The sequence below is a fragment of the Mycteria americana genome, chromosome 3 (assembly GCF_035582795.1).
Source record: "Mycteria americana isolate JAX WOST 10 ecotype Jacksonville Zoo and Gardens chromosome 3, USCA_MyAme_1.0, whole genome shotgun sequence".
In the NCBI taxonomy this organism is placed as follows: Eukaryota; Metazoa; Chordata; class Aves; order Ciconiiformes; family Ciconiidae; genus Mycteria; species Mycteria americana.
In genome coordinates, this window is record NC_134367.1 from 21,614,441 (window position 1) to 21,641,924 (window position 27,484).

General features: G+C 37.4%; 1 protein-coding gene across 1 annotated transcript in view; it reads right to left on the reverse strand.

Annotated features, from left to right (window-relative positions):
• Positions 1-19,291: 19,291 nt before the first annotated feature.
• The window catches only part of SNTG2 (syntrophin gamma 2), a 318,555-nt gene continuing 310,362 nt past the window's right edge, over positions 19,292-27,484 (reverse strand). Inside the window, exon 17 of the mRNA XM_075497273.1 lies at positions 19,292-19,423. Coding sequence (XP_075353388.1) covers positions 19,292-19,423 — 132 coding nt within the window. The remainder of the gene's footprint in view (positions 19,424-27,484) is intronic.

Sequence of the window (27,484 nt, forward strand, 5' to 3'; positions counted from 1 at the left end):
AGAATGAACTGGCAAAGGACAGTTAGTCAAGAGCCTTTTGATATGCTTAGATACAATACTTCTGTAAAAATAAAGTTGTGGCCTCTCATTTAAATCTGCTTCATGTGTCAGCGTTAACCTGACCTGTGTGTAAGCCGTTATGTTCAGGCAGCTCAGCTGCCTCTGCACCCTTTACAGACTGCCCTGACTCTCTGCTTTTCCTCACTAGTTTCTGTTCAAACCCCCAATTACTTTCTCCTCTTTTCTTTTCCACTGTATTTTACCTTGAGCTCATTTATCACCTGAAGTTTCACTTTTTCTCTATGTTCTCCACAGTGGCCAAAGCTTTGAGGTGTAATTATCTCACCCTTTCCTTAAAGTGAGTACACCTAATCTCTGAAGTGAGTTGGATAAGAACACAAATTACACCAAAATAGCCCTGAAAATAGGTAAGGTTTAAATATTCTGGCCAAGACATTCAAATACAAGGCCCTGCCCTTTTGAGATCCTTCCTTCCAACCTTGATCTTTTTCTAGCTATTTTCAGTAATTTTATGGTTGTAACAAACTCCAGCAACTCATCTGCAGCACCAGGAAAAGTCTCACCTTACAAGCCCCCTTTGACCCAGCTCTATTCAGTGTTTTTTCCATCCTGCTTCCTGCCCCCCCTCCCCAGTGCACACCTCAATATGCTCAATGTTAACATCTGAAAGGGAACCCCACTCTGATTCTCAAAGGTACAGGCATTTGCCACTTTTCCAGGCCAGGCCACCCTCCCTCCATCCCTTCCCTCATTTACCTTTACCTCTCTCACTGTCTTCATGCAGGTCCCTCTTGCTGATGCCACATTTCTATTTCCAGTTTTCCAACCCTTTCTCATGCCCCCACCCTCCATTTGCTCCTCCTTTCTCCATCCCTCTCTCTCTCTTTTCCTTCCTATTTTTTGTTCTTTACCCTACTTCTTCTGTCCTGGGTCTCTTTTAATTGTCACTTAACCATTCTCCTGATTTCCGTCATAATTTTGTATCTAACAGGGAGGGTCTTACATGCTTTAAAAACCATGAATAAGTAATACTTCATGCTAATTAGACAAATATCCTTTAAGTAAAATCCTTTGATTTTGAGGTGCTCCCTACCAAACTGTCAGACTGGTGTAGGTCTGCAGAAAGGGCCTGGGGCTGCTGTTGGGTTGAAAACTACCCACTCTGAGAGCACAAGAGAAGACTGTTCTGCAAATCTGAGCTTGTTGCAACTTCTTAGGTAAGAAAGGGTGGGCTCTTAGACCAGCGACCTCTGTGCTGGGTAGGCAATAAGTATTTCATGCAATGGGAGTTTCACAGAGGGCATAGATACTGAACAAGTATTCTTAAGCTCTTCTTGCTCTACTTTTGACACCATCAAGTAAAGTTCCCCCTTCAGATGCACAAAAGCTGCACCTGAATCATTAAACAAGGCTGCATATGAACAACAAAGTCCAGCTCTCAGAAGAAAGAAAAGGAAGACAGCCTCTTCTCTTTGAGTACTTAAAAATTAACCTACCCATCTCTCTGTCAGGTGCAACGCTACCCCTCCTGAGTTCATGGGCTGCAGTGAAGAGCGAGTATGACCTAGGTTAACAAAAGTGAACTGTGAAGAACAGCTCCCTTTCTCAGAAAAAGTCAGGAAGTTTACAACTAACAGCAACCAGCATTAAAAATCATAAGAACAAAAGAAATGTTATTACTTTTAAATTAGCCACTGTCTGAACATTTTTTCTGCAGTTGAAAAAACCCCATTTTTTTCCCAAGGAGCAGGAATTTTCTTCTCTTTTGAGCTACATACCACAGAAAATAACTCAGCTCTGTCATTGCAAGCATGAAGTAGAACAAACCATCTGAAATAGTTAATATAATTTAGTGCAAAGCAATTACATCTATTGCCATGAGAAGCACAATTTACTACCACAGGGAAGTGAAAAAGTCCAATATGTTGTAGTAAAATGCAATTTAAGCTGTGCATAAAGGAGACCTTCCTCACATGTCTGCATTTTTCTCTTTGGAAAGGGGACCAGAGCTCAGGATTACACCTCCCGACGAGTGCCCTGCCTGCTGGGTTACAGAAGCTTGCACCTTAATCTGTGTTTACTCTCCCTCCTCGGCAAATCTGCCTCCTCCCCTCAATAGCAGCACAACCTCAGCAGGAGGCCAAAAAGTGCTGCCATTCACAGCAGCCTCTTGAGACGAAGAAGGCAGCTTCGACACTACACCCAAGGGCTCCGGCACATGCCGAGGCAAAGAGTAGTTGCCTAAAGACTGCGCGGCCCCCCCGGCTCTCTGCCCTGCCCGTCCCGTCTTTCCTGCATTGCTGCTGCTCAAAGGCTGGCGTACCGAACCAGCACCCTTCAGGGACTGCTGGAGCCGAGATGCCACGCTGCGACCTACGGCGCAGGCGCATACTCTCCTCTGCTGCTGCTTCTTCTCAGGGGGTAGCCCTGAGCAGGGAAGGGGGGACAGGCAGGAAGCGACACCATCTAAAAACCTAGCTGCTCTAGGAGCTCGCTTGTTAAAAGAACATTTCCCCTCTGGGTCCAGTGCTGTAATCACCAGGCAGTTAAATAACGGGGTCACGCTGCCTCTCCCCGCCTGGAAGTACATATTTTAACAGAAATGGCAGCTGCCATGTCATTTTGTGAAGAGACCGGTCTGACCACTTTAAAATGCACTGTAGCACCAAGCCTTTCCCTGGACCAAGCAGCCTTCCTCCCAATTGTTTGCCCTCTGCCTACATGGAGATCACATCAGCAGACATGGAAATTTTGGGTATTAAGGGCATTTAAAGATTTGCAGCCTTGAGATTTGGTGACAGACAGAAGACTTTTTCTGTGGTTGCTTTTTTAATGTCTACTTTCAGTTTAGTTGCCTAAGTCTCACTTCAGATACACTTTTGTGATACTAGTTAAAGACTAAGAGATGGGGTGACTGAAATGTGTTAACTACTTACAGGTTGCCTTTGATTACACTGTATTGGCATTACCTAAGAAAGAAAGCTCAGCTCCATTACTAGCACATACTGTTTTTCTTTTAGGTTTAAATTCAGGACTTATTTTTCATTCAGAATATATTCTCTTCTTCTTGAAATACTGTTATTTCCTTTAGGAAGAATTTCTTTCTAAAATTAACAGTCCCTACAAGTGGATGATTCCACTATTAAGAATATGAGTATCACCTATATGGTGGTAAATGTGTTTTCTTCTTAGAGGCTAGATATACTAGAAAAGTTTAAAAAAAAAGTTTATAAAACTTTTCTGAAGTCCCTTTTTCCAAACATCTGCCCAGTAGACTTGACAGTGATCCTAACGCGTTACATTTTTCCTCTGTTAGCAAAGCAAGGAACAAGTATACAAGAAATCTCAAATTACAAATCTGAATTATGCCCAGCTTTGAAGGCTGCAGACATTTTGCTGTTTAGCACCTTTTGATTCGAGATTTCAGCACTATCTCTCACTGAAACGTATGTATATCGTGGTCATTATGTTTCCCAGTAAATCTCAACTGGCTGTATTTAAATCATGGGAAGGGGGAGTGCTTCTAATTCCTTATTCTAGATTATAGACAAAGGCCAGACCCTGACTTTGTTTTGTCCTGTCTAAGACTGAAAGCACTTGTTATGTATCCCTTTCTCCATACCTTGATTTCCACGGCCAAAACTAGTCGTCATGGCTGAAAGAAGCTGCTGTGGCCAGGTCCCCTCGCCGGCTGATCATGAGAAGGACTACGGGCTGCATCACGGATTACACCTAGGCTTCGTCATAGGAACTAGATCAAGCCAACGATGATTTATTAAATGAAAGGTGAAAGTGACTAAGTCCTTTACTGATCCAATTACAAACATTTCATTTTAAAAAGTAAGATACCCACCAAATCACTGATGATAAAATATAAACCTCAAATAGCTGCTAACAAATTCCTTATATTTATTTCATAAATGAGAAAAAACCACCGATGAGCAATAAATTATTTATTCAAAAACATCTATACAAAATAACACTCTTGGAGATAAACACTTCTACATTTTTAAAGTGCATCTCTTCATTGCTACAATAGTTGATTTACTAATTTACACTGTACATTCATAATTTATAAAAAAAATATTTGGTGAATATTTTTCCAGTTGGATGTTAATAACAGTGACAGGGAGCACATATTCCATTATAGAAATCACTTTTGAAGTGTCTACATATACAAACTATTCATATCCAGATGTAAAGACAACACTGTGACAATAGCAAGAGTATCACTAGAAAGTGGAATTACAGTATACTGTACGATAATGGGTTCTCTTGTTATAAAAGGTTATTTAAAAGTGCAAAATATATACACTCTGCCTTTATATTACTTCCTAGTTTAATCTTGACTACTTGTTAAATCCCTTTCTGACTTCCTGAACAGATAAAATTACAGTAATTTTACACTATGAAAATCTACAATCATGCACATGTTGCAAGGCTGCATTTCCAATTAAAAAAAAAGAACAAAAGCAAAGCTACACACACACAAAATACTGTGTTTCAGATGCCTTTTTTAATTTGCCAACTGAAATACGTAAAATGTGTAACAAAATATATAATGAATACCATTTAGATGTGAAACATTATGAGTATGAAAAAATATTGTTAATTTTTCTTTGTTTGTTAATTATGGGATTACCTGTAAGTAGTTCCCTATACTGAGATGATCACTTTTATGGCGTCATTTTGTTGCACAATATTTTGGCCCTCAATACAACCTTCCACTAAAAGGGAAAGAAACCTGCAATATGCAAACACTCATAGAAAATCAACAAACGTTTAATTGCCACATGGCCAAGATGAACAACTTTCAAACAGTCTCTATGTGTCTGTATAGAATTTTGATATCTATTTAGGTTTGGCTCTGTTATGAACTGCTGAACTAATGCATTTTTAGGACAGAGCTAGTGGACTCTCAGGAAACATTTAATAAGATATAGTTATTGTCTGCAATAGCGTATACTAATTCAAATGTTTTTCTTCTTAAAAAAGAACTTCTGAGTTTATGTTGTGTAAAGCTTTAAAACTGAAAATCTTGTGCTAATTACCTGGTGTAGCTCACTTTGATTTTTTTTTTCCTGTGCCAGAGACTTCAATATACTGTATCTTTCAAAATTTATGTAAATTATGGAAGAAAAGATGATCTTTCCCTTTCAACAAAGAAAGATTTACAGGGTGGAAATAAGAACAAATGGCAATTAGAGAAGAAAACCTGAGTGTTAATGTCACCACTGATGATTTAATCCTAGAAGCCCTGAGTTCTTAGGGAATTCCACTGATGCCCACTGACTTTCAAAGGCATGTCTGGAAGTGGTTTAAAACATTCACTGTGAAGTGTCCACTGGACATTCACATACCTTTTTCTTCTTTGGGTGAGAAAAAGAAGACATTAAAAAGAATATCTGAAAGACACACTTTTTCCAATGAACAACAGTATGCAGCAATTAGCCTTATGCTGTGTTGTGGGTTGCTGATCAGAATGTGAACCAACTCTAGACATCATTGTTGGTGACACTCATACACAGCAGTAAAGCACTGATGTCATTAAAAACCTCCATGCTTCACGTCCATAATGTATCTTTGCAAGTTTTCACCAAGAAATGGCAATTGCCTTTTACTTTGCAAACAAGATCGCATGATGGAGGAGAGGACAAGCAATGGCGGCATATTTCAAATTGATCATTTTGGGATGGAAATTCCCACAGCTGTAGTGCGTGTCTCTGTTACTAATGGTGTTTGCCACCCACAGTGGACAAATTTACTGTGGTATATCAGATAGAAATTCCTGGAAATGTTGATATAAAAGTACATGCGGGAATGCTATTAATACAAAATTCAAGGACACATAGCAACTATTTTTCTCAAATACATAGAAGTCAGTTAGCTTTCCCTTGTTTTTACTTACCACTTTCTCAAAGAATAATGTCTTGTATCCATTTTTTTACAGCTAAGTGAAACCTGAGCAGATTCTGAGAACTTTAAATCCCCTTAATTTGAAATTGTAAGTGATTTATGGAATGTTATCTTTACCAACCTAAGCCATTAGTCATGTTTCTGTTGAAACAGGACTAATATTAGACTAATGTACTATGAAAGATGCCAAAATACTTGACTTAAAATTAAAACCCCCAGTCTTATTGCATAACATTTCATTAATTTTCTTGGACTTTCCAGGGTGGGGGAAAATACAGATTTGAGCATCTAACATCATAAATAGTTATTCTTGTTTTTATAATAATGGTTTGTATACCAAATACTCAATCTTTTTAATGTAAGTGAATAAAGATAATGCAATAAGCATAAATAGTTAATAATAAATAGTAATAAATAGTTATAAAATAATAATAATAATTAATACATCAGATGGTATCACATCAAAGTAAAATTTTCAAATAACTGACATTTTGTATGTCAATACAGTGAGCTATCAGAAAGCTCAAAAAGGGGCTAAACTCCTATCTCCCTCTGTCTTTGAGATATTTAAGTACTCAAAAATATGGGCTGGAAATAAGAAATTTTGAATAAATTGTTTAATAGAACAGAATGTTTGGTTTCCAGGGGGAATGAACAGAGGCACTAGATATGAAAAAACCCCAGCAACCCAAGGATGCTGATGTAGGTGAATAAATACAGTCAATAGCAGAAATATGACTAGTGAACAGGCACCTACTGTGGGATGAGCGAACACAAAGGAATGAGATGAGAAAACTTTCAGTGACCAGCAGTGAACCAACCTCTTGAAGAACAGAATTTCATCCTCTGAGAGAATGTTAATAATGTCCCCCCCAAAAGGGATGGATGACATTATAATCTGGGGAGCAGAGTAGTGAGATATAAATTTACTTGCTTCAAGAAGAAATAAAGTACTTGCATTTGCAAAATCATTTACTAGAACAAAAAGAAAAAACAAAACAAAACAGACAAGATTTCACTTTCTCTGATAGGGCCAGTGTTACTTAATAATTGAGCAGTATTTCTCCTCATGCTATGTAAGCAATTGTTACATAATTCTCTTTTTGTGCTCTTCACACGTTTGTAGTTGTGTACGCTGCCTACTCTAGTCTGCATAACAGCTTCTTAGGACACAGCATATTCCCAAGCAGCTGGCTGCATGCTGTTCCAGTGGAGCTCACTAGTTTGCTTTTTTTTTTGGTTCACATCTCATGTTTTTAATTTGAAAGAGTGCTTTTGCAGTTTAAATATCATTTTCTTTCCCACCATTTAATTCATATTTAAAATTACTTCTAAGTATCAGTGGTCTAATTGACTGTTTATGGAGTACACTATGCAGTCCTGCTCTTTATTACAAACATTGCACGCAGCTATGGCATAAAGAAAAGTGATTCAACAGAAATAAGTTACCCCATGTATGAGGAGATTAGAAGTACGTATGCTTTTGCAAAGCTTTGTGATCTACAGACAAGAGCCTTGTGAATGCAGTTATATCTCATTTACAAGATGGTTTTACTTAAGTTTTGTCTTTCTGACTATAATCACATGTTGTATCGTGAATATTGTTTTCTCACAAAAAAATTAAGTATGTAATTATTAAATGTTTGAAACTAAATGGCAAGTCATTCCAGATGAAGTACACTTGTCTCTCATTATGAAGTTCAAATTAGCCCATTTTTGCCTGTACATGGTGAACAAGAAACAACTGCACAAATCTTAGGCAGTGAATTAACCCAAGATGTTTCACTTTGGAAGTGCTCTGTGTTAGGCACCATTTTCAAAGAGGAGAAAACAGTGGAGGGTGCTTTGATCATCATGGTGATGAACAAGCTGAGGAAGCACAGCTAAAATCATGGAATAATATGGAACCAAGATGATTAGGGAACACAAAGAGAAAGAAAAGAATCAGGCATCTCTCATTTTCAGTACTTCCCGACAGTGAATTAGTTTCTGCCCTGATCTGCAGTACAGGAATTTTTAACGAGAAAAGGGTATTTCTCCATGCCTGGCTGGTCTGCCTGAAAGCTCTGCTATTATTAAAATGGAAGAACCTGGAAACACCTTTATAATCTAGGGCCTGAAAGGAAGCACGCTAGCACAAAACTGACAGGCTGAGAATTCCCCAAGTGCTGGATCCCAGAGCCTCAAGTCTCTGCTGTCTGGGCTTAGGCAGATCGATTGCTGGATGGGAGGAATTTGCAGATGCACAACAGTTGTGCTGGGATGCAAGAAATCTACTTTGTTAATTCATCCCAGTAAGCACACTTCCAAATTCAGCTTATAATTCATGTTTAGGGTATCAGAAAAAGTTGTGTTTGTGGAAGCAGATCAGTTCAACCAGGAAAAAAAGACAACAACAAAAGTTAAGTATAGACAACCAAAAAAGTAAAAGAAGAAATCAAATTAATATATGCTTCCCTACCAAGATTCATCCTCCTTTTCCTTCTAAGAGCTGAGAATCATACCTTTGTTTCAGAGATTTAGAGTTCCTGGTCTCCTTTCCTTTCTCATCTTGCACTACCTCTCCAGCAGTACTGTAATATGTTACTGACTAACTCCAAGTTTTACTGAATACTTTCAGGATTTAGATGCTATAGAAAAATATATCAGAGAAAGGGTCTCTCCTGCAGAAGGTCTGTGCTTTACTTTAACGCTTCTTCTATTGTCAACAATATTTCTGCCCCTTGGCAATCTTGTTTGTGCTACACAAAGCCACTTGAATAAGTCATTGTGCCTTTTCTACTTTAAATGATCTGTTAATCAAATCATTTTCTGTTCAGCTCAAGCTCAGCTTTCCACTACTTACGTTTGTGCAGGGACAATTGAATTTGCCCTTTAAAGCTATTACAGTGACATCAAGTTTCCTATTCCTCACTGAATTTCGCCAGAGTGGTATTTACTGAAGTGAATCATTTTACGACAGAGAACAAGGGACCCAGCAGTCTGCTGAACACGTCTCACTGCTGAGTGGTGAAACGACTGTGTGTGTAGAAGACTGGGGCTGAGGCCATGCTTGCTTGCTAGCACCTTGCTGATGTAAACTACTTGTAATCCTATTCAACTAATGGAGGCTTGGGAAGCGTAGAAAAGATTTAGGAACTCTGTGCTAAATGAAAGGGGGTTTTGCCCCTTAAAGACAGCTTTTCAGAATACTTGCCCCCTTTTGTTTCATTTTTAATTCAAAGAAGGAATGCATTTTTCTTCTGGGTCTAAATATAAAACTTCCTCGCTCTCAAACAAAAATCTGAGACAAAATGCATATAAGAAATAGTGAATCTTTGCTTTCTGACGCGGCATAGGGAATGTGCAGGAAGTAGGGCTTCCAGCAGTAAGAGTGGTGATGGCTTTGGATAAGGCCACAAAGGAGTTAGGCATGCATTTAAAGAGAGAAACACTAAGCAATGATGCAACTGAACAAGCAGATGCTCTGAATGACCTCTCACATTTGAAAATGCTACAGTATTACAATTTAAAGTCTGACTTTCCTACTCTGCATGAGTGTGTTCCCATGCGTACAAAATAAACGACTTAGTTTGATATGATTAAAAATTATTAGAATTTAAAAAATAAAGATAGCTTTTAATAGACTTCTCAAGTGCATCGAGTGTGCTTATTTTCTGATTCTTCTTCTGCTCATAATGTAACAACTTCTGCTTGCTCTTGTCACACCAAGAATATTTTGCAGAAATTTTTCTATATTCTTAATTTTGTTTCAAACCCACCACTGAAGCACACTTCTAGTGGGGCTAATCTATTTGACCTGAAAAGTCAAAGGATAGATTCACAGATAAACGACCATAGGTAAGCAAGCTATTACAGCTTAATGACTTCCACTCATCAGCTGAGGCACAGCAATCATCTATAACACATACTACCAGCCTGTTGCAAATATTAAATGAAACATGTTCAGTAAACAACTGCAAAAGTCTAGGAATTCAAAGTGAGTGTCTGTAGTGAGTAGATAGTTGCATATTTAGCCATTTTAATTATTAGGTCCGTTTGGGGGAATCTAAATAATCACTTACATGTAATAATAGAACAGCTAGATCTTTTTCCCACTGCAAGATCTGTTCATAGCAAGGGGGGAGCTGGTTATGGATCTCTGCCTCCCAAGCTGCCTCTTGGACATTTAACAGCCTGGAGTCTGGTCTCCAATGTTGTCACTAACTACAGTTCACAGAGGAGTTACAATTTTATCGATACCTTACCCTGGTTCCTAGGTATGTAACCTTTTTGTGGATGTTTTAAATACATCATCTTCCTGTTTTTTGTTAGCTGGAGGCTGCTTTCTGTTGGGAAATCCTACAGGCAGTCTGCAAACAGATTGCAAATAGCACACAGTGAATGGCGTTGGGTTACACTGTCAGGTGCTAGAGTTCAGCTTTTAGAAATCTTGTATATGGTGCTTTAAAATGAAGGGGACAAGAGGTCTGTCTACACAAGAGATTTTTTGAAGAGTTGAATCAATCTGGGAAACTCCTTCCTAAGTATCTGATACTGGTCCCTGGCTTTTCTAGATTATGCAGATCTTAGACACAAAATGGTAGTTCTTATGTCCATATGGTTTGGATAACATCTTAATATAAGAAAACCACGTCTGATACCAAGATATTCTCTCTTCCTTATGCTATAAAAATGTTCCTAGTTTTTGCAATATTTAATGAAATGCCAGTTCCCTTGGTTTCAATTTTATTTGGGGTTCAAGCTAATTAAAGTACATCTGCACACAGTTCTGGCAATTTCCAGACTCTGTGGTATCCAAGAATAGTGAACACTGACCTATGCAAATACTTGCGGGGTTTTTTCATACCATTTGAACTCCTAACATTTGATTTTGGAGGGACATTTTCCAGCCACAGAGACATAATTTGTCCAATTTACCTTATAGAAAATGCTGTGTGTGCTTTGAATGTCAAATTAAAAAAAGGAATGTGGCAAAAAGAAGAGTATGATGGAGCATACCACTAAAAACTCCAAATCTTAGCTTTCTTCTCATTTTTTTGTCAAGGAAAAAAAAAGAAGAGAAACAAAAATAACATCAATGAAACAAATTGTTTGAGAACAACTACAGAGATTTTTTTTCAGGCAGTTGAATTTTTTCAGTCCAAAAGATAAGAATGTAACTATAAAACAACAAAGGTTGATTGATTTTTTTGAAAGAGCTTTGACAAATGAACACAACATATAATCTTTCAGAAAAATGACCTTGAAAAAAATATGAGGTGGCATGATAAATCAAAGGGTAATGTATATCACAGATAAAGATGCACCAACAAAATTGAAGCAATTTATTAGCAAGCATTAAGGAAAAATGGGACCCACTATTACACATAGCTTAACATACATGCACTTTCAGCCAAAATACTTTTGCAAGTTGTGCAGCTGTGCATGGTAGAGAAAAGACTGTGCTTATTAAAAAGAATATTGAAAATAATTTTTTAAAAATAACACCTGTACCTTGCCTACTTGTCTGTATTGTTAGGAAACAAAATATCAGTCATGTCAAACTAGGAGAACATTTCGTTTGAAGGCAAGGGAGCTAAGCAATTCTGAGTGCAAAGAACCACTTGATGATGGCTGGCAAAGCTATTTAGAGAAAGCAAAAAAACCCAGGAAACTTACACGCCTCTTAGCTAGATTAAGTAAAATCGTAAGAGAGCATGCCATATAAATGGATTTACTAATGATGAAAAGGCATCTATTGTTGAGGCATGTATGCTAATTAGCAAGGAAAAGACGTTCTGCACTGCTGTGCCTACTAGAATATACCAGACAAGAATGAAGTATGGTGCGAGTTTTTCCAAGAGGAAAATCAGTAAAAGATCTTAATGATTAAAGCAGAGAAACCTTGTTTACATCCTTTTCATATGAGCATTCAAAAACTATGGTTTGTGGGGTAATTTCCTGATTGCGATTGCAGATCTTTCTCCACAGGATATAAAAACAGTGTGTGAGAAACTTATTAAGAGATTAAAAGGAAATGCAAAAAATATTGAGGGAATAGAAATGGTTAATGTGGTAACAAAAGGCATTAGAAGTACTTGGCTTTATAGAATTAGGATCAAAAAGATTGTAATGAAACAAAATAACATTTAAGAGTATTTTGAGATCTTAGGAAAATTAGATTGCAATCAATTTGCACTCTAAAAAATTAGAGTGCAAAACAAAGCAACAAGCAAATAAACTCAGGGAGCTTAATAACAGGACTGCGGAGGAGTTAACTCTGCATAAGTTAGAATGACCGTGAGCTCAGAATTTGGCACTGTCATAACAGCATTCTCACCTACCGTATGGCGTGAGTTAACTGAAACTCCTCAGTGCCTTGATCCAAAGGAAGGTGAAGGGCAAATTATATACAAGTTTGGTTATGAATCTAATTCGTTTTCCTTTCATCCTGCTATGAATATCCCAGTGATGGGGAGAAAGAAATCTGTAATAATGCTAAAAATGCTGATAAAAACAACACTGATTGCCACAAAGAATTGAAACCCAGAAATTTCTTTGACATTCAACCCTGCAGCTGTTTTGATGTTACTAAGTTTCCTACTCCTCTCTGCATACATTTCCCCATTTGAGTTCTATGAAAGCACTACTATATCTTGAACACCAAGACGCAATATGTGCTAGGAAGTGCTGGGGTTTTTGTGGAAGCCACTGTGCTTTCAGTAGCAGGGAGATGGGGAAAACTGCTACCTTTACTCCAAAAATTCTTCATAGTATTGAATATAGCTAGAGTACAAGACAAATGCTAATCATAGCACTTCTCCAAGTCTTGGTGTGAAACATTTAAGGAACAAGGTTTTTTTCCACTTTTATCCAACAATAAAATAATCTGACTAAACACATTGGTTCAGTAAAGATTTTCTACTTTAAAACACAGGGAAAGTTCTATCCCTAAAGCCAACTAAATATTCATATTAACTCAGCTGGGGAATATTTATCTAGCTTCTGTGCAAAAAGAAAACAGTGAGCTGAGTACATACTCTGCTTATGGATGTTGTAGGGCAGTAATTTAGCTCGGTTCTGAATGTTAATTGAACAAAGTGCTCAAAGACACAGTAGAATGTCTCTAATATTTTTTTAATGAGTAGCCTGATGTTCCACAAGTCTGTGTATCACCTGGGATACAGAACTTGTCTACAACTTAATACAATTTCTACTGCCTCATTTTAGAAGTATTTTCTACTAAGCACTACGTAGTAACTGCTAGCTGGAAAAATAGGCTAAGGCTTTTTCTTCCCCCCTCTGCCTGTTTGAGGGGATGACAAACTTCTGATTTACACTCTACTCACTTCAGGGTTGTTTTATTTTATTCTCATAATCCTCCAGCATTGCTCATGATTGCTACTTTTTATTGTATTAGTATATAAATCTGACACTAATGCTATCTACAGGAAATTAAGCTGTCAACAAACTATGCTGTAGCATAGCAAAATCTAGGCTCGTCAATGGAGAAAGATGTCTGCCTTTTCAGAATGTGATTCAATCCACTAGCATCTGTTGCAGGAGGGAGTAAAGCACTCCCTGGAACTGCCAGTCTCTTTCTACCAATTACAGAATTGAGACCAGCTGATTAACACAGACTGTACACCTAATTTCTACATTAATTCATTAATAAGCATCGAGTATGTTGTTTCCATCATATCTGAGAATTTAGAGACATGTAAAAATCTGGCAGCTACGTAGGCTAGAAATATAACAGAAATAATGTTCCAAGAATAATTTGTAACCAAGAAAGAAAAATAAAGTTCTTCTTACATTTAACTTCTTTCCCCTGCTTTGTTGTCTGGCAATCCTGCAGATCTATGCAGCTGAGACCCTTCCGCCACTCACAGCTCCTGATGTAGTGTAGACTTGCACAACAGATCATGTTTTTGCACTGACAAAAAGAGTCTGCGATACATCTAGACTAGAGGTCGGAATACCTGCATAACTGCAACTCTTGCAGGGCACCATGGCAGCCTTTCCAAAAAAAAAAGATTACAGCTTTCAGTCCAAATAGTTTGAGTTTGTGTCGTTACTGAAAAGCCAGCAGTTTTTTCTGTGGGAATGAATCTTTCTACTGACAATGTAGGCAGCTGCACACCAAGGGAATATTAGAAAAGAGTTTTTCTTCCCCTGTGGATTATTTAAAATTGTATATCTTTTTGTCACTTTTCAGGTTAAGTCCTGTTTAAGTCACTGGGACTTACAACAGCAGTAGATTCTGGCTCAAGTCCATGGAATTTAATAACTTCAAATTTAATGAAAAGATTTCACTTGTAGAGTTTTTCCGGTTGAACCAGATTAAAATACATCTTCAATTTCATCTTGCATGCTACACAAATCCCCTTTGTACTTTCTAATAAATTTACTACAAGGTCTTTTACTTCACATAAGATAATCTCTTCTCTACATGCTTCAACACAAAAGTACCTAAACATTTTTGAAGCATAGGTTAAGAAACAAAATACATGATCACATGATATATATTTTACATAATTTTCTTTGAAATATTTTCCTATTCAGCAGCTATAACTCAATGAATAGCAATTTAAAGTAAGAGAACTACACTGAAAGAAGAATTTGTCTATGAAATTCCAAGAGTGATAGGTACTTTTAGCTTGCAAGCCTAAGTAAAGGAGGCTTTTAAGATTGCACAGTCTGTCCGTCTGCCCATCCCTCCCCTGCTTCCGTTTTTGCAGTGCTTTGGTCCATTTCCCATGCATTGGAAAGAGGGACAGAAATCACCGCTGACTTCGCCTCTCATGAAAGCATGGAGGAAAGGGTTTCCTTTCTAACATTCACCCTCTCTGCCCTTAGAAGCTTACTGGAGGACATGGGCAAACTATATTAAACCAAAAAGCAGCCACAGCAGTCAACAAAAAATTGCATTGCCATTACACACACCCCACTTCGGACACTGTGATAGAGGAGATACTGAGGGGGGTGGAGAGGTGTTATAAAATACTGACAGTATTTTAGTAGAAGCCTTTACAGAAACCTACTTAAACAGAAACTCAGGCATTTTTAAATACTGCTTATGCCACTACAAAGATCAGACTACACATTAAAGGTTTTGTGGAAAAGGCATGCCTTGTCTGAAGTTACTTATGAATTAATGTAGTTCAGATATAAGACAGGATTTTAGATTTATGGTTGCAGTTTGTCAGCACTTAGCCCTGCACCCTCCCCAGATTCTTGTTTAAGCTTCAGGCCCACTGGCTCAAGGGTGGAAATCACTTTGAAATACTTCCTCTAAGATCCTAGTGTGAAAAGAATTAAGTCAGATTTCCAGAGCTTTGGATCAGCACAGCCTCAATATTATAATTCTATGCTTTATGATTATAAGCAAAAATAAAATTAAATAATATAGGTCAGATACAGTGGGTGAGGCCCTGCCCCCACTGAAGTCAGTGGGACTCTCTGGCCACATCTTAATTTAGAACTAAAATTGTCAGGGCCTGTTTTCTATCCCTGAGGCCATCTGGCAGGGTCTGGCCACATCCCCTCTATTAAATGCTCTGGTGTTTTAAACAGGGTAGCACAACCAAGCCACTGACTGGGAACAGACCTGAGATGACTCTAGCTCGACTGGGCACAGGACTTTTTTCTGCAGATTTTAATCACTGTAGAGCAAAGAATGCCACAAACTATTTTAACAAATCAACAGTATGTTTCAAGCCCAGTACCCAAGCCCATGCTGCACCACTCCTTAATTTATGTCACTGATGGCTCTTGCTCTGATTGATATCAATGGTACTATTCATTTGCTCAAAATCATGTTTGCAAATGGATTATTTTTTGCCTTTTAACCAAGTTTTGAGTTTAAATTAAAGACATAAAGATAATCTGGCCATATAGAAATTATTCTGTTTTTACTCTGTGTCTAGTCATGAGTGGCTATCTTGATTTTGTGATGGTGCACAATTTCCTAACTCTGTGTTTGTATGCTTCTTTCCTCAGCCTGCTGTTTATGGCTCTGCTGTAGCAAATGTCTCTCTCCTCCTACCCCTTATTCAATCCTGGTACCACTTTGTCTCCCTAGAAAAAATAAAGGAAAATTATTCACAAATAAATGATGAGGTAGTAAGACTAAAGCTTAATATATCACAAGTATGTAACAAAGCATACTAAAATTTATTTTCTGTTTTGATTAGCAATTAAATATTTGACATTCTGGCTGCCCAGTCACCATAAAACAACTGTCCTCTGCCTCAGTGTGCAGTTCCTGAGGGGTGGCTGTGGAAGGTACCTACCCACCAGCAGATCTATTTACCATTTGTGAATCCTACTATTTTGAGGTCTTTAGTGAGCTGGAAAGTGGTGCAAATACTCAAGACCTTTGACGGGGAAGAATATATGCATGTTAGATGACACACATTCTGAAGGCGATGGTAAAATAATATGCTTTACTGACAATAAAAAAATGTAATAAATGAACATAAACAACCAAACAAATTGGAAGCACAACATTTTCACATATGAGGTATATGTTACCCTGTTAAGAGAGTTACGAAGAAATGCAAGGTGCTACGGGAGTCCTATACGACCTATATAACAGCTGAGTAACTAGCAGGCTGTTAGCTTTTCCCAGGCTCTGGCGAGTTCCTCAGAAGACTGGCCTTTAGTCCCTGCCTTGAGATTGTTGCAGAATGTGAAAGGAAGGAAAAAGCAAGTGAGCTAACAAGGATCTTCAGGTCCCTCATTAAAAACATGTTTGGAGAATAATTTCTAAAATACAACCCTAAAATCCAGAGGGTGAATTTATAAGAAATTTTTCTCTAATATTCCTTGAGATTGATTTGGACACATCAGAAGAAAACTACTGTCTTGCAAAAATGGTAGAGAACATAGCTCACCAAAAGGCTAAAAGAATTTAGAAATTCCATTAAACAAATAACAAAATTACTTCAAATCAGTATAAGCAACTTCATATAAAAATTCTGAAGGTGGCTAATGAAAATGTACAATATCCAGCTGCTCTTGCAAAAAAAAAAAAAAAAGGTTTTTTTAATAATGCTCATTTTGAATTGCAGAACTTTTTGGTAGAAATGAAAGATTATTTAATAAACTAAGCTGAATTTCTTTTAAGTTTTTATTTACAGTATTTGGAGAGATACACTGTGTTTTTAATCACATGATACGTAAAACATTGAGTCTAGAGGCCTGACTGTAGTATCAGTTCAGTACTAGCTGGTACAGTTTTCTACTGTTCCATGTTAGTGTTAAACTTTGTATATCAGAACATAGCAGAAAAACAAAATTGAAGGAATTCCATCATTCTTCATCCTACAGACACTCTGTCATTTATAATAGTTCATGCTAATAACTGAGAATTGATTGTAAGAAAGCTATTCTAATTTTATTCTATAATTTGTGAATGTTAAAATCTCAGTAAATATAAAGAGCTGAAAATAAAATGGAAAGCTGAAAATTAAATGAAACATTTCTAATAAAAGCATGTTTGAGAAAGACAATTTTTTGATTGATTTTTTTGAAAAACTGTAATATAAAATTGAGATGATATTAGTTAAAAAAATACCATAATGGCTATAAATATTTATTTACAATTAATAAAAATATTTCTCATCTTTGCTAAATATTGTTTTAACAGGAGTTAGCGCTCCTACTATGCCTCCTTGCAAACAACATTAGAACTGTAAACAACACTGGAATTGCAAACAGAGTCCCTACTGTTCAAATGAATTTCTCTATGGATAACACTTGGCAAAAGGTAATCCTTATGGTAGGATCAAATCACCTACTTTAGGCACTATATTTGTGCCTAAGCTTTAGGTGGACAGATAAGCATCCATTTAAAATAAGTGCCTGAGGCCCCACTGCAGTCTGCCAAGACAGCTAACTACCTTAAGACCTGAGAACGGGAACTTCTCTGATTAAATTTAAGCACTGAAGTTATGTAAAAACACTCCTCACCTGAGAGCTTTTAAAGGCACCTACCTCTTTTCCTTAGGATACAGTAACTTTAGGCTTTTACTTTAGCAGGACACTTTACTAGACTCCTAAAATTTAGGGAGGAACTTTGATGAATTCGCTCTATAGCCATTGTATCTATTTAGGATACTCTTCTTGCTTCATTTTTTGCTTGTTTTATTTTCTTGAAAAAACCCAAAACCTTGCCTGATGTTGCCTCAAAACTGCACTTGAGAACAACTGAGACTTCTAGAACAGAAACATGCAATATTTGGTATTACAGGAAATATGCCCTAAGATTAATATGTCTACATTTTATATAATTTTTCAATAGTGGGAAGTATTATCTGTGCGTATAAGAAAGTGATTTCAGAAGGAAGGTTAGGAATACGTCAAAAGTAGAACCATATTATTTCCTTAGCAAGGAAAAAACTCACTTTGCTTGTGTATAAGTCAGGGTTAGAGCTGTAGGAAAAAAACCATAGATGGCCCAGAAAAATCTTTATGTTTTGTTATGTTCACCCTATACTGGGAGCATCCTCCTCCAAACAAAACAGTTATTAGAGAAGCTCTTCTCAACCATACAGAGCATCACATCAAAGGATAGCATCAAGGCAATCTATGAATGAATAAATGAATGATTCATGGAAGCTTTTTTAACAGATAAGAAAACCCTATGGCAAGTTTTCTAAAACTGAGTGCCTACAGTTAGGCTTCTTAGCAGACTCTAAAGCTCTTCAGTTGATCTACCACGATATTTAAATACGTACTTAACATTACCTTGTGCATACACTGGGGCTACTTAATATGCTTAGAGTCAAGTGTGTGCTTAAGTCTTTTCCTTGATCTGAAATAGAGTACTTAATGTTTTGCCAGAGCTAAACTCTCAAGCCTCGAAAGAACTGGACTGTGGAACTATTATTTTTCAAACATATCAAAACAAGATAAAAGTCCAATTCCTGTGGCAGTTGTCTTCAATAATTAGTTCTTTTCTACAGTGAAGGCTGTAGAGATTGTCTGTGTGCCCAGCACTTTTCAAAACAGACCTAGAGGCCAAATTTTGCATACAGACTTTTCAAATGTTATTCCACATTTCTATGTAATATGGGGGAGTATGTATGACCATGAGAGCAGAAATCAAAATGACCTCACAAATATTATTGAATGAATATTCACTCAGAATTTTATATTAATGCTGAAGATGACAAACTGATTCAGTTTGACTTAATATTTGTTAACTCATAGATTCCAAATGTTTAACGAATTGTGAAAACTCTTAACGTTACAGATAACACAACTATAGACTTATAAAATCACAAAGTTGCAATATTGTGCATGAAATAACTACTTTCTTTAAGAAAATAATTTATTTTCCATAGTCACAACATATAATCTGATATCAGTTACTGTACATGTATTTTCTTGCAATGCTCTGACTGTCTATGAATACTGGATCCACAGATGCCACTTTTGCTGCTATAAAGGAGTGAATACAATGTAAAACTGCCGTCAGATCCTGAAATTCAAGTTCCTGAAAGAGGAAGTAAGAGGAAAAAAAAAAAGAAGAGAAAATGTGAATTCATATTCAGGTTTATAAACATTTTACATAAATACAGAACAGACTAGTCAGCGAACAACAATGGACTTTACATGAAAATTTGAATCTTTATATGGAACTATAAAGTTAAAAGTGGTAAGAATAAAAGATGTATATCCGTACCTGGTTCACCGGCAGCGCCGCATGTCAATTTAGTTTTCACTCTGTGCTACTGTATCGTTTACATTTTACTCAACTTGGACAATAAAAGTGTTCAACTTGCAAGAACATTCAAATATAGCAACATATTTTAAAATATTTGATAAGTTAAGGATGTCTGGGGATGATGCGGTGTCAAGTCACAGCCGGGGAGGGTGAGGAGGACACGTACTTTGGCAGCCGCTGAAGGAGAGTCAGATAAGCAAGCTGGGAGGCCAGAGGCAGGGTGGAAGCTACAGTCAAGTCACACCACAGCCTGCATACAGCGATACGGCTGGGTTTGAAATTCATATGCCCTAATTCACAAAGAAATGCAGAGTTACCCCTAACCAGTTCTCAAATTCCCTTCACTTTTTATAATGTATTTCATCTTCTGTGCGCAAGTTAAATTTCTTTTTCCCAGTCTCCCCAGACGGAAATGGAGTGATATTCTGACACATTGACAGCACATATAATAAACACGTTCAATTTACATGATACTACTATTTGTAAAGTAGCTGGTTATTGAAAAGCAGCTGGTAAATACATTGTGGGGACATTTGGGACAGTTTTTGGCTTGGGGAGAAGACATTTGTTTTCAACAGCGTGTTGGCTACATAGTAGTTTACAGAGGCACACTCCGTATGCCTGCCTTTAAACAAAGAGCAAAGCACTGGACTTCTGCTTTTCCTATCACAGTATTTTATGGTACCTTCTCAACAACATTGCCTCAAATGGAATATTTGGAATTCAAGGTTACTGTTCCGGAAAAGCTCACCATCACACCATTTTGCTATCAAAGGCCATGTATTTACTAGGCAGGAGTTGTTTTACTACTAATGAATGTCTTAAATTGTTCGCTAGTATTTGTGGGGCATGATTTTGTGACCCTATATTGGTTGTAACCGGGAAATTTTTGGTAGTGAGGGGGGCTGCAGGGCGGCCTCTGTGAGGAGAGGCCGGAGCTGCCCCGTGCCGGACACAGCCGGTTCCAGCCGGCTCCAGCCGACCCACCGCAGGGCACGGCTGGGCCCCGCAGCCACGGTGGTGCTGCCTCTGGGAAAACACATTTAAGAAAGGGCAGCAAATTCCCAAAAAAGGCACCAAGGCCAGTGCAGTAGGAGGTGCTGCATGGCAGAGCAGGTAGCACCCCCAAAGGGACTGCCACCGATGGAGGAGCCACACTGGAGCAGAGGAAACCGGTAGAAGCAAGGAGCAGCAAAGGAAAAGAGAAACAAGGAGCGGCAGAAAGAAACCATTACACCCTGCCAATATTTGAGGGCTCTACTTCATGATGATGATATTCTACTGATTTAAAAAAAAAAAATTGTGCAGTTTCTTTACAACCTAAGCCACATATAGTTTATTGTCTCAGGGATCTTATTTCCCACTAAGCAAATGTATTATTCCCAGAAAAATGTAATTTTCTGTTACTGTCTCCTCTCTCCAGCATAAGGTGACAATAAGCAATATTACTGGACAATAAGAGTAATAGAACGATATTCAACAAGCTCCCAAGATATGCTCTTCCTATGGTGTAACAGGCCTTACAAATGCCTTTATCCTCTATCAAACACCCCCAAAAACTACAGGAAAAGACCTTCTCGGATACGGTAGCCTTGGAACAGGGAAAGTTTTGGCAGCAAGCTCTCCTCCTTACAGTGCTTGCTCAGTGCACACAGAAGCCTAAGAGAACAATGCTTTCAGCCCCTAGGTCCTGCAAAGAATATGTAAGCAGAGATTTTTAGATGCGTCTAATAATTTGTCTGGGTGGGTCATCATCAGACAGACAAATTTTAGCTCCTTCCAGAACCTGGAAACACACAAATTTCTCAATTAAACAGCTTTAAGAGTGTGCTAACATAAATGAAATAATTCTCCCCTCCCTTCAAAAACTCTTCTCTGAAATTACTGACTGGTTTTCCTACAATTTTCCAAGAAAAAATAGCTGAATTCAGAAACAATGCATAGCCATTTTTGATGCCAACAGTAGAAGCAATAAGCAATTTAAAACAGATTATTATAATTTGATATCTAATACAAACTGACACTTCCAAGATTATAAAAGAACAGCAAACACAAACCACTCCTAATTAAAAAATAGGGGCATAAACCAATATAACCGATAAGCAGAATATGCTATTTATTATCATTCATACTTAGTTCAATAAGGAGAAAATAAGGTAACATTGAGGGAAGAGGCAAAACTCTCTCAAACTTCTGCTTTTGCATACTTGCTAGTCAACAAATTAAGAAATAATTATCCTAAAAGAAGAAAAATCTCTTGAGAACTTGTATCAAACTAAGCACTTAGGTAACTGTTAATAACTGGCATTTGGTTGCTGAAGTAATCATTTGGGCCTCATACTCAAAATTAGATCTCGTTGTGAAAGAAAAATGAAGCGTGAATATTGGTTAAAATCCTTTGAGGAATTTAAGCCCTTGTAATCTTTATTCTGATTTTTTGGGGCATAAAAAACCTGCTTCTTCTATTTTGATTGATAGTTATGGAGCAAGTATGGGAATAAGTTTCTATAAAATATATTTTATTGACAGTAGGTGTCTACTGTAAATATTAATATAAAATTAATGTAAACACTTTCAGAAAAAAATTAATGCCATTATCTAACTCTCATCGTCTAAGTTTTATAAAACTAAAATGAAGTACATACTCGTGATTATTAATGAAATACAACTCAATATGAAATAATACAGGTCTCAGTATATCAGTTCTCGGCTCAAGTCAAAGGTTTACATCTCCTGAATCGCCATCTTTAAAAACAATAAATTCTAAAATATAAACCCACTTACATTAATCTTAGATTTGCTCCAAAATCAACTGAAATCATCCAACAATTTCACCTCAGGTCCTGCCATTCAACACGCTGCAGCTGACCAAATGCAGCCAAACGAACCGAGAGAGCCCCTCCCAAAGCTTTCCATTTCTCTGCTCTGGCTTTATGCACTTCTAACATATACATGTTTATCAAGCAATCAGAGGTAACCTCACACAGATTGTAGGCAGGATTTCAGACTGCTCTAACAACGTTATGTGAAGAGTTTTGTGATAAGAAAAGAGCAAAGGCAGGAATGCCTCATCACTGGGAGTCAGCCCTTCCCAATGCCCCCGCTGCAGAGCCCTCTCTGTTTCTATCAGAGTTCAGACTGTAGAACAAACTGCAGTAGTCCCTCTTGTGTATCTGAGAGAAGTTGTCTAATCTGTTGTGAATAACCTTTTGAATACTAATAATATGCTCTTATTTCGATAAAAGATAATCTACATACAGCTGAAAGAGGAGCAGTATTGCTAAACCTATGCTTTATGTGAAGACAACACTGTATTTTCTCCAGTTAATACTGCAGGTCCCTCAGTCAGGGGGATTATTTTCAAGAGTGATGCTAGTTTTGAAAGTTGTTATAGAGCTGGGTAGCCAAATAGGTGGCATGTAAGCACTCCTCATGCAGTTTACCAGCTGGTTCGCTTCCCTTGTGGTCTCTCATGTCTTCCCTATCTTATGTTAGGTTATCTGTGGGAGGGAGTGATCATCTGGGATCATACAAGAGGAGCCGAGCTCTGGAGGTGTCCTCTTGCAGGGCTCAGTTAGATGTGGTCAGCTATGGTGGTATCAGAGAGGTGGGGTTCACCTGAGGCCTCAGGCACCAGAAACTCCCAGAAATGCAGCTGATCACAGTTATTTGACACAGGAGACTACAAATGGGGGTGAGGCTGTGGTGCTTTGTGTTTGATGTCTGCACTGGCTGCCTTCACAATCCTAAAGCTGGCTAGTCAGGCGCAGATGTTGGGGAATAGTCACGTATATCCAAAGCAGAAGTTGGGGTTCAGATTTGTGCAGGCTCAGGACAGAGGTTGCTCAGAGAACTGGTGTTCTGGTGGTGGATAAGGCTTGCATGCAGATTACAACAGCGAAGGGGAAGAGGACCGAGGGTTAGTTCGGAAATACGGATTTGGTAAAAGATAGGGATGGCCTTCTGGCTTGGAGAAATGTAGATGTTGCATAGTCAGAGGACATGGAGACAATAGGTCTCTTAGCAAGAGACCATCTGGAATATGGTTTTTAGGGTGGAATTTGGCCTCTTCAGGTTTAGAATGTAATGTGAATGTTTCCTAGAAAATAACACCAATGTCACTTCTTTCAAACAAATGCAATGCTCTAAAAATTTATTTTTCTTTTTTTTTAAAAGTAACATTTCTCTCCATACCCAGCCAGGCAGATGACTGAGTAACTGATCATTTTATTTGCTCTATATGATCTAATACCACTCTTCTGCTTGCTTGCCTTATCTGTGATTGCTGCTTTTTTCTTTAATTAAGATTCAGTTTATTTTAGGTGTATGTAGAAGAATCTGTGCATGTCTAATATTTCAATAACCAAAGCTATTTCAGTTTACTATATGTATCCTAATAAGTGGATTAAGTACAACAAAGGCACTAGAAGGAAGACAGCAAGAGAAGAACATAAAAGATTGGATTAAAGCAGTGGGAGGACAAGACTGCAAAACTGCCTGCTGGTACTGAAAATCTAACAAATGTGCACACTGCACTGACCTTGATCACTATTATGTGCACAGCCAAGTAAGAAAAATATATGTTCTTGTTTCGTCCACCCACCTATGAGAGTTGGATTTATTACATATCGTAAAGAGCTTGACAGGCCTGTTGCATCATTACCACGCACACACTTAATTTTATTGATTACTTCCGTGAGCTGTTGAATCACTATTTGAACAAGACATGAGCCTGTATCACATAAAAGGCAGATAATGGAGACACTGACAGATAGTGTTATTGTGCCCTGTGCATTTCATGACTTCCTTAAGGACATTGGTAAGCCTCAGTGTTTATTAGTTGTTGACAAGAGCACAACTATTACTACTGTATTCTTCAACATATTATTTCAATCAGATTGAAATGATAACCATATCTTTTGTAAAAAAAAGAACAGATAAAGATATCTAGGTTTTAGCTCCAGTCCACATGGAAGTCAAAACAGGAGAGGAAATTCTAATTTCAGTTCTATATCTCAGAAAGTATACCAGAGCTTGGTTGCCATACTATGGTTGAGAAGAACAAATATATTAGTATTGCACAGCTTGTTAAGACTGTTATAAACACGCAAAGATGTTTAAATGATCTACAGATGCAAAGATGATAAATTATCAGCTACGGTATGAAAGCTTCTTCAGCTATAAACTTTGATTTGGCCTCCTCTTTGTGACTGTCTTTTGCATAAAGAGAGGAAGGATAAGCTAAAATGGTGCTCTTACCCTGCAAGCATAAGAACCAGATATATGATGCCAACATTCAGTGCCAGATGAATTGCAACTCTATCTATCAATTGTACTTAAGTCTTTTAACAGTGTTCTACAGGGATCTGGAAGAGTCAGATCGCTTTTCACTTTCAGCTTGAGTGATTCCAAATGCCACTGTCTACTGCTAAATCTGGAACACTTTTAAATGTTGCATTGGCAGATGCAAACTTTGCAAATGCACAAGAAACCCATCTGAAAAGTTGTTCTGGGGATGCTTGTCTAGGAGCAGCCAACTAAATTCACCTATTCCAGCAAATATTAAAACACATTGCCAAGAGCGATCTGACTGTCTAATACTGTCACGCAGGCAAAATCTTAACTCTTATCTACCATCGTCTTGCAAATGTTTTTCAAGCTTTCAAGATGTTCAGTAGTAAACTGCCAGACTTCAGCAACAAAAGACCCACGTTAATAAAAATACAGAAGGGCTTGAGTCGTAGATTATGCTTTATTGATGCTAGAGATTAATGTTGCTGTAAAGAGCGAGCTTTGCTTGCACTCTTCTTAATTTGCCATATCTCTCAACAGTACTGATACGGAATAAATATCCTCTCAGATGAATACAGTAAATCTAAAGAAAGAAATACGGTTGCTGACCTGTCCTTGATCACTCTCCTGAAGTTCTCCTGTTTTAAATAGGATTTGCTGCAAAACTGCTGAAGAGTCTAATTGCAAAATCAGATCACATTGTACCACTGTGAAATTACAGAAGAGTTGAGGCTGAAAGTCAGTGAAAAAAGAATATTGAATGCACTCAGATAAATATGCAGGGCTCTTAAGTTATACGCGTAACAGACAAGAAATGTATGAGACCAGCAACACTTAGTTGAAGCTTCAATATGGCTCACAATAGTCTAGTAATACTATGTTTTCTTTTCTTTCTTTCTTCAATGACATATTTGAGACCAAGTTAGTAAAAGAGAAAATGTAGTGAAGAAAGATAAATAAACTCTCTTTCCTTTCTTAGGGTGAATGAATTGTTAAAATATAATTCCATCTTTCCTTTTCCACATAGCATAAAAGGAACAAAAAAATAACATGAGAAGAAAAGGGAAATGCTCAATTAAAATATGCTTGGGGAAAAAAAAAAGGCTTCCAGGTAGCTACAGTTTAGCTAAGGGAGATAAATCATCAATACAATCCTGGAAGCATTAATCTTAATTTTTTTTTTTAAAAGCAACCTTGAAAATTCAGGGTACATGTCATGTAGGCTAAGAATATGTACTATTATTAAGATGAGTTGTAATTTCCCAGTACTGGATCCTGTGTTCAGGTACATAAACTATATACAACTTTGCCAAATATAAAATGTTTTGGCTGTATTTACCATACCAGTTTTCTGCAACAGACTAATTTTCAAAAGAAGATTTTAGGCAAAATGGTTTACTCATTCGTGAGACTCTGAAATTTGGCAGGAAGATTAGTGTTGCATCAGGGGGTTGTTTTTTACTATTCCTGTGAAATCTGCTCACATTTGTTTATTGGAAAATTTACTTGGAAAATTTATAAACATTTATAAAAATATAATTTTCACTGAGCATACTCCAGCTTCAGACTTCCACCAGGTAGGAAATTAAAGAGCTGTGAATCTGGATCAGGCAAATTTGGGTATGTTATATTCTTCCATTTTGCAAGCAAATGATGGAATCTACTTTTAGAGTTTCTTTTTCAATCACTCTTAACTTTTTTTATGGTAACTTAACTTAGTTACTATTTACCAAAATTATTTATGAGAACATCATGTGGGACTATGTTTAAGCCTTAATACAGTCAAGACAGACCACGTGTATTGTTCCCCTCCAGAGTGGTTAGCCTGTCATAAAATGGAAATGAGGCAATTTTGCTATAGTCTCTTCTCAAAAATCCACCTCGATAGTTTCCTATCACTTTGTTATTCTCTCTATAATTACAAATTATTTATTTAATAATCTCAGTGTTTATTTATAAGCTTGTTATTTTTCTACTATCAAAGTTAGGCTGACTGGTCTGTAAGTCTCTATGTCTCCCCTTGATCCCCTTTTTTAAAAAACAACAACAAAAAAGCTGCTATGTTTTCTCTTTCTGTAATCTTACCCATCTACCTGGAATTCTCAAACATAACTTTCACCTGCTCCTAAATACTGCAAAAACTAACATTTAAAAATATTTCAAGCACCTTCCTTCCATATTCTGGTTTGTGTTTATAACCCCTTGATCTTACTTGTAATGTGGGATGTAAATTCTTGTTTTTGATAACTGGAGCAAACAAAAAAGCATGTAACCTATCCTTCTCATTTGCTATTTTCTGTTTCCACAGTAAACTATGAATTATTACTTGCCTTCATGCCTTCAGCTCTCTCCTACTACTATTCAGAGATTTTTTTTTTCCTTCTTGTTTTCATGTCTCTTTTTTATTTGTAACTGTTAAGAAAAGACAAAAGCAAGTATCTTTTTGCATATGAATTTCTTATGTGTAAGAGGCGCATGTGTAGTCAACATGCTCCATCTGGCTGAAGAGCAAACAGGTTTAAGAGCCCCCCACCAAAG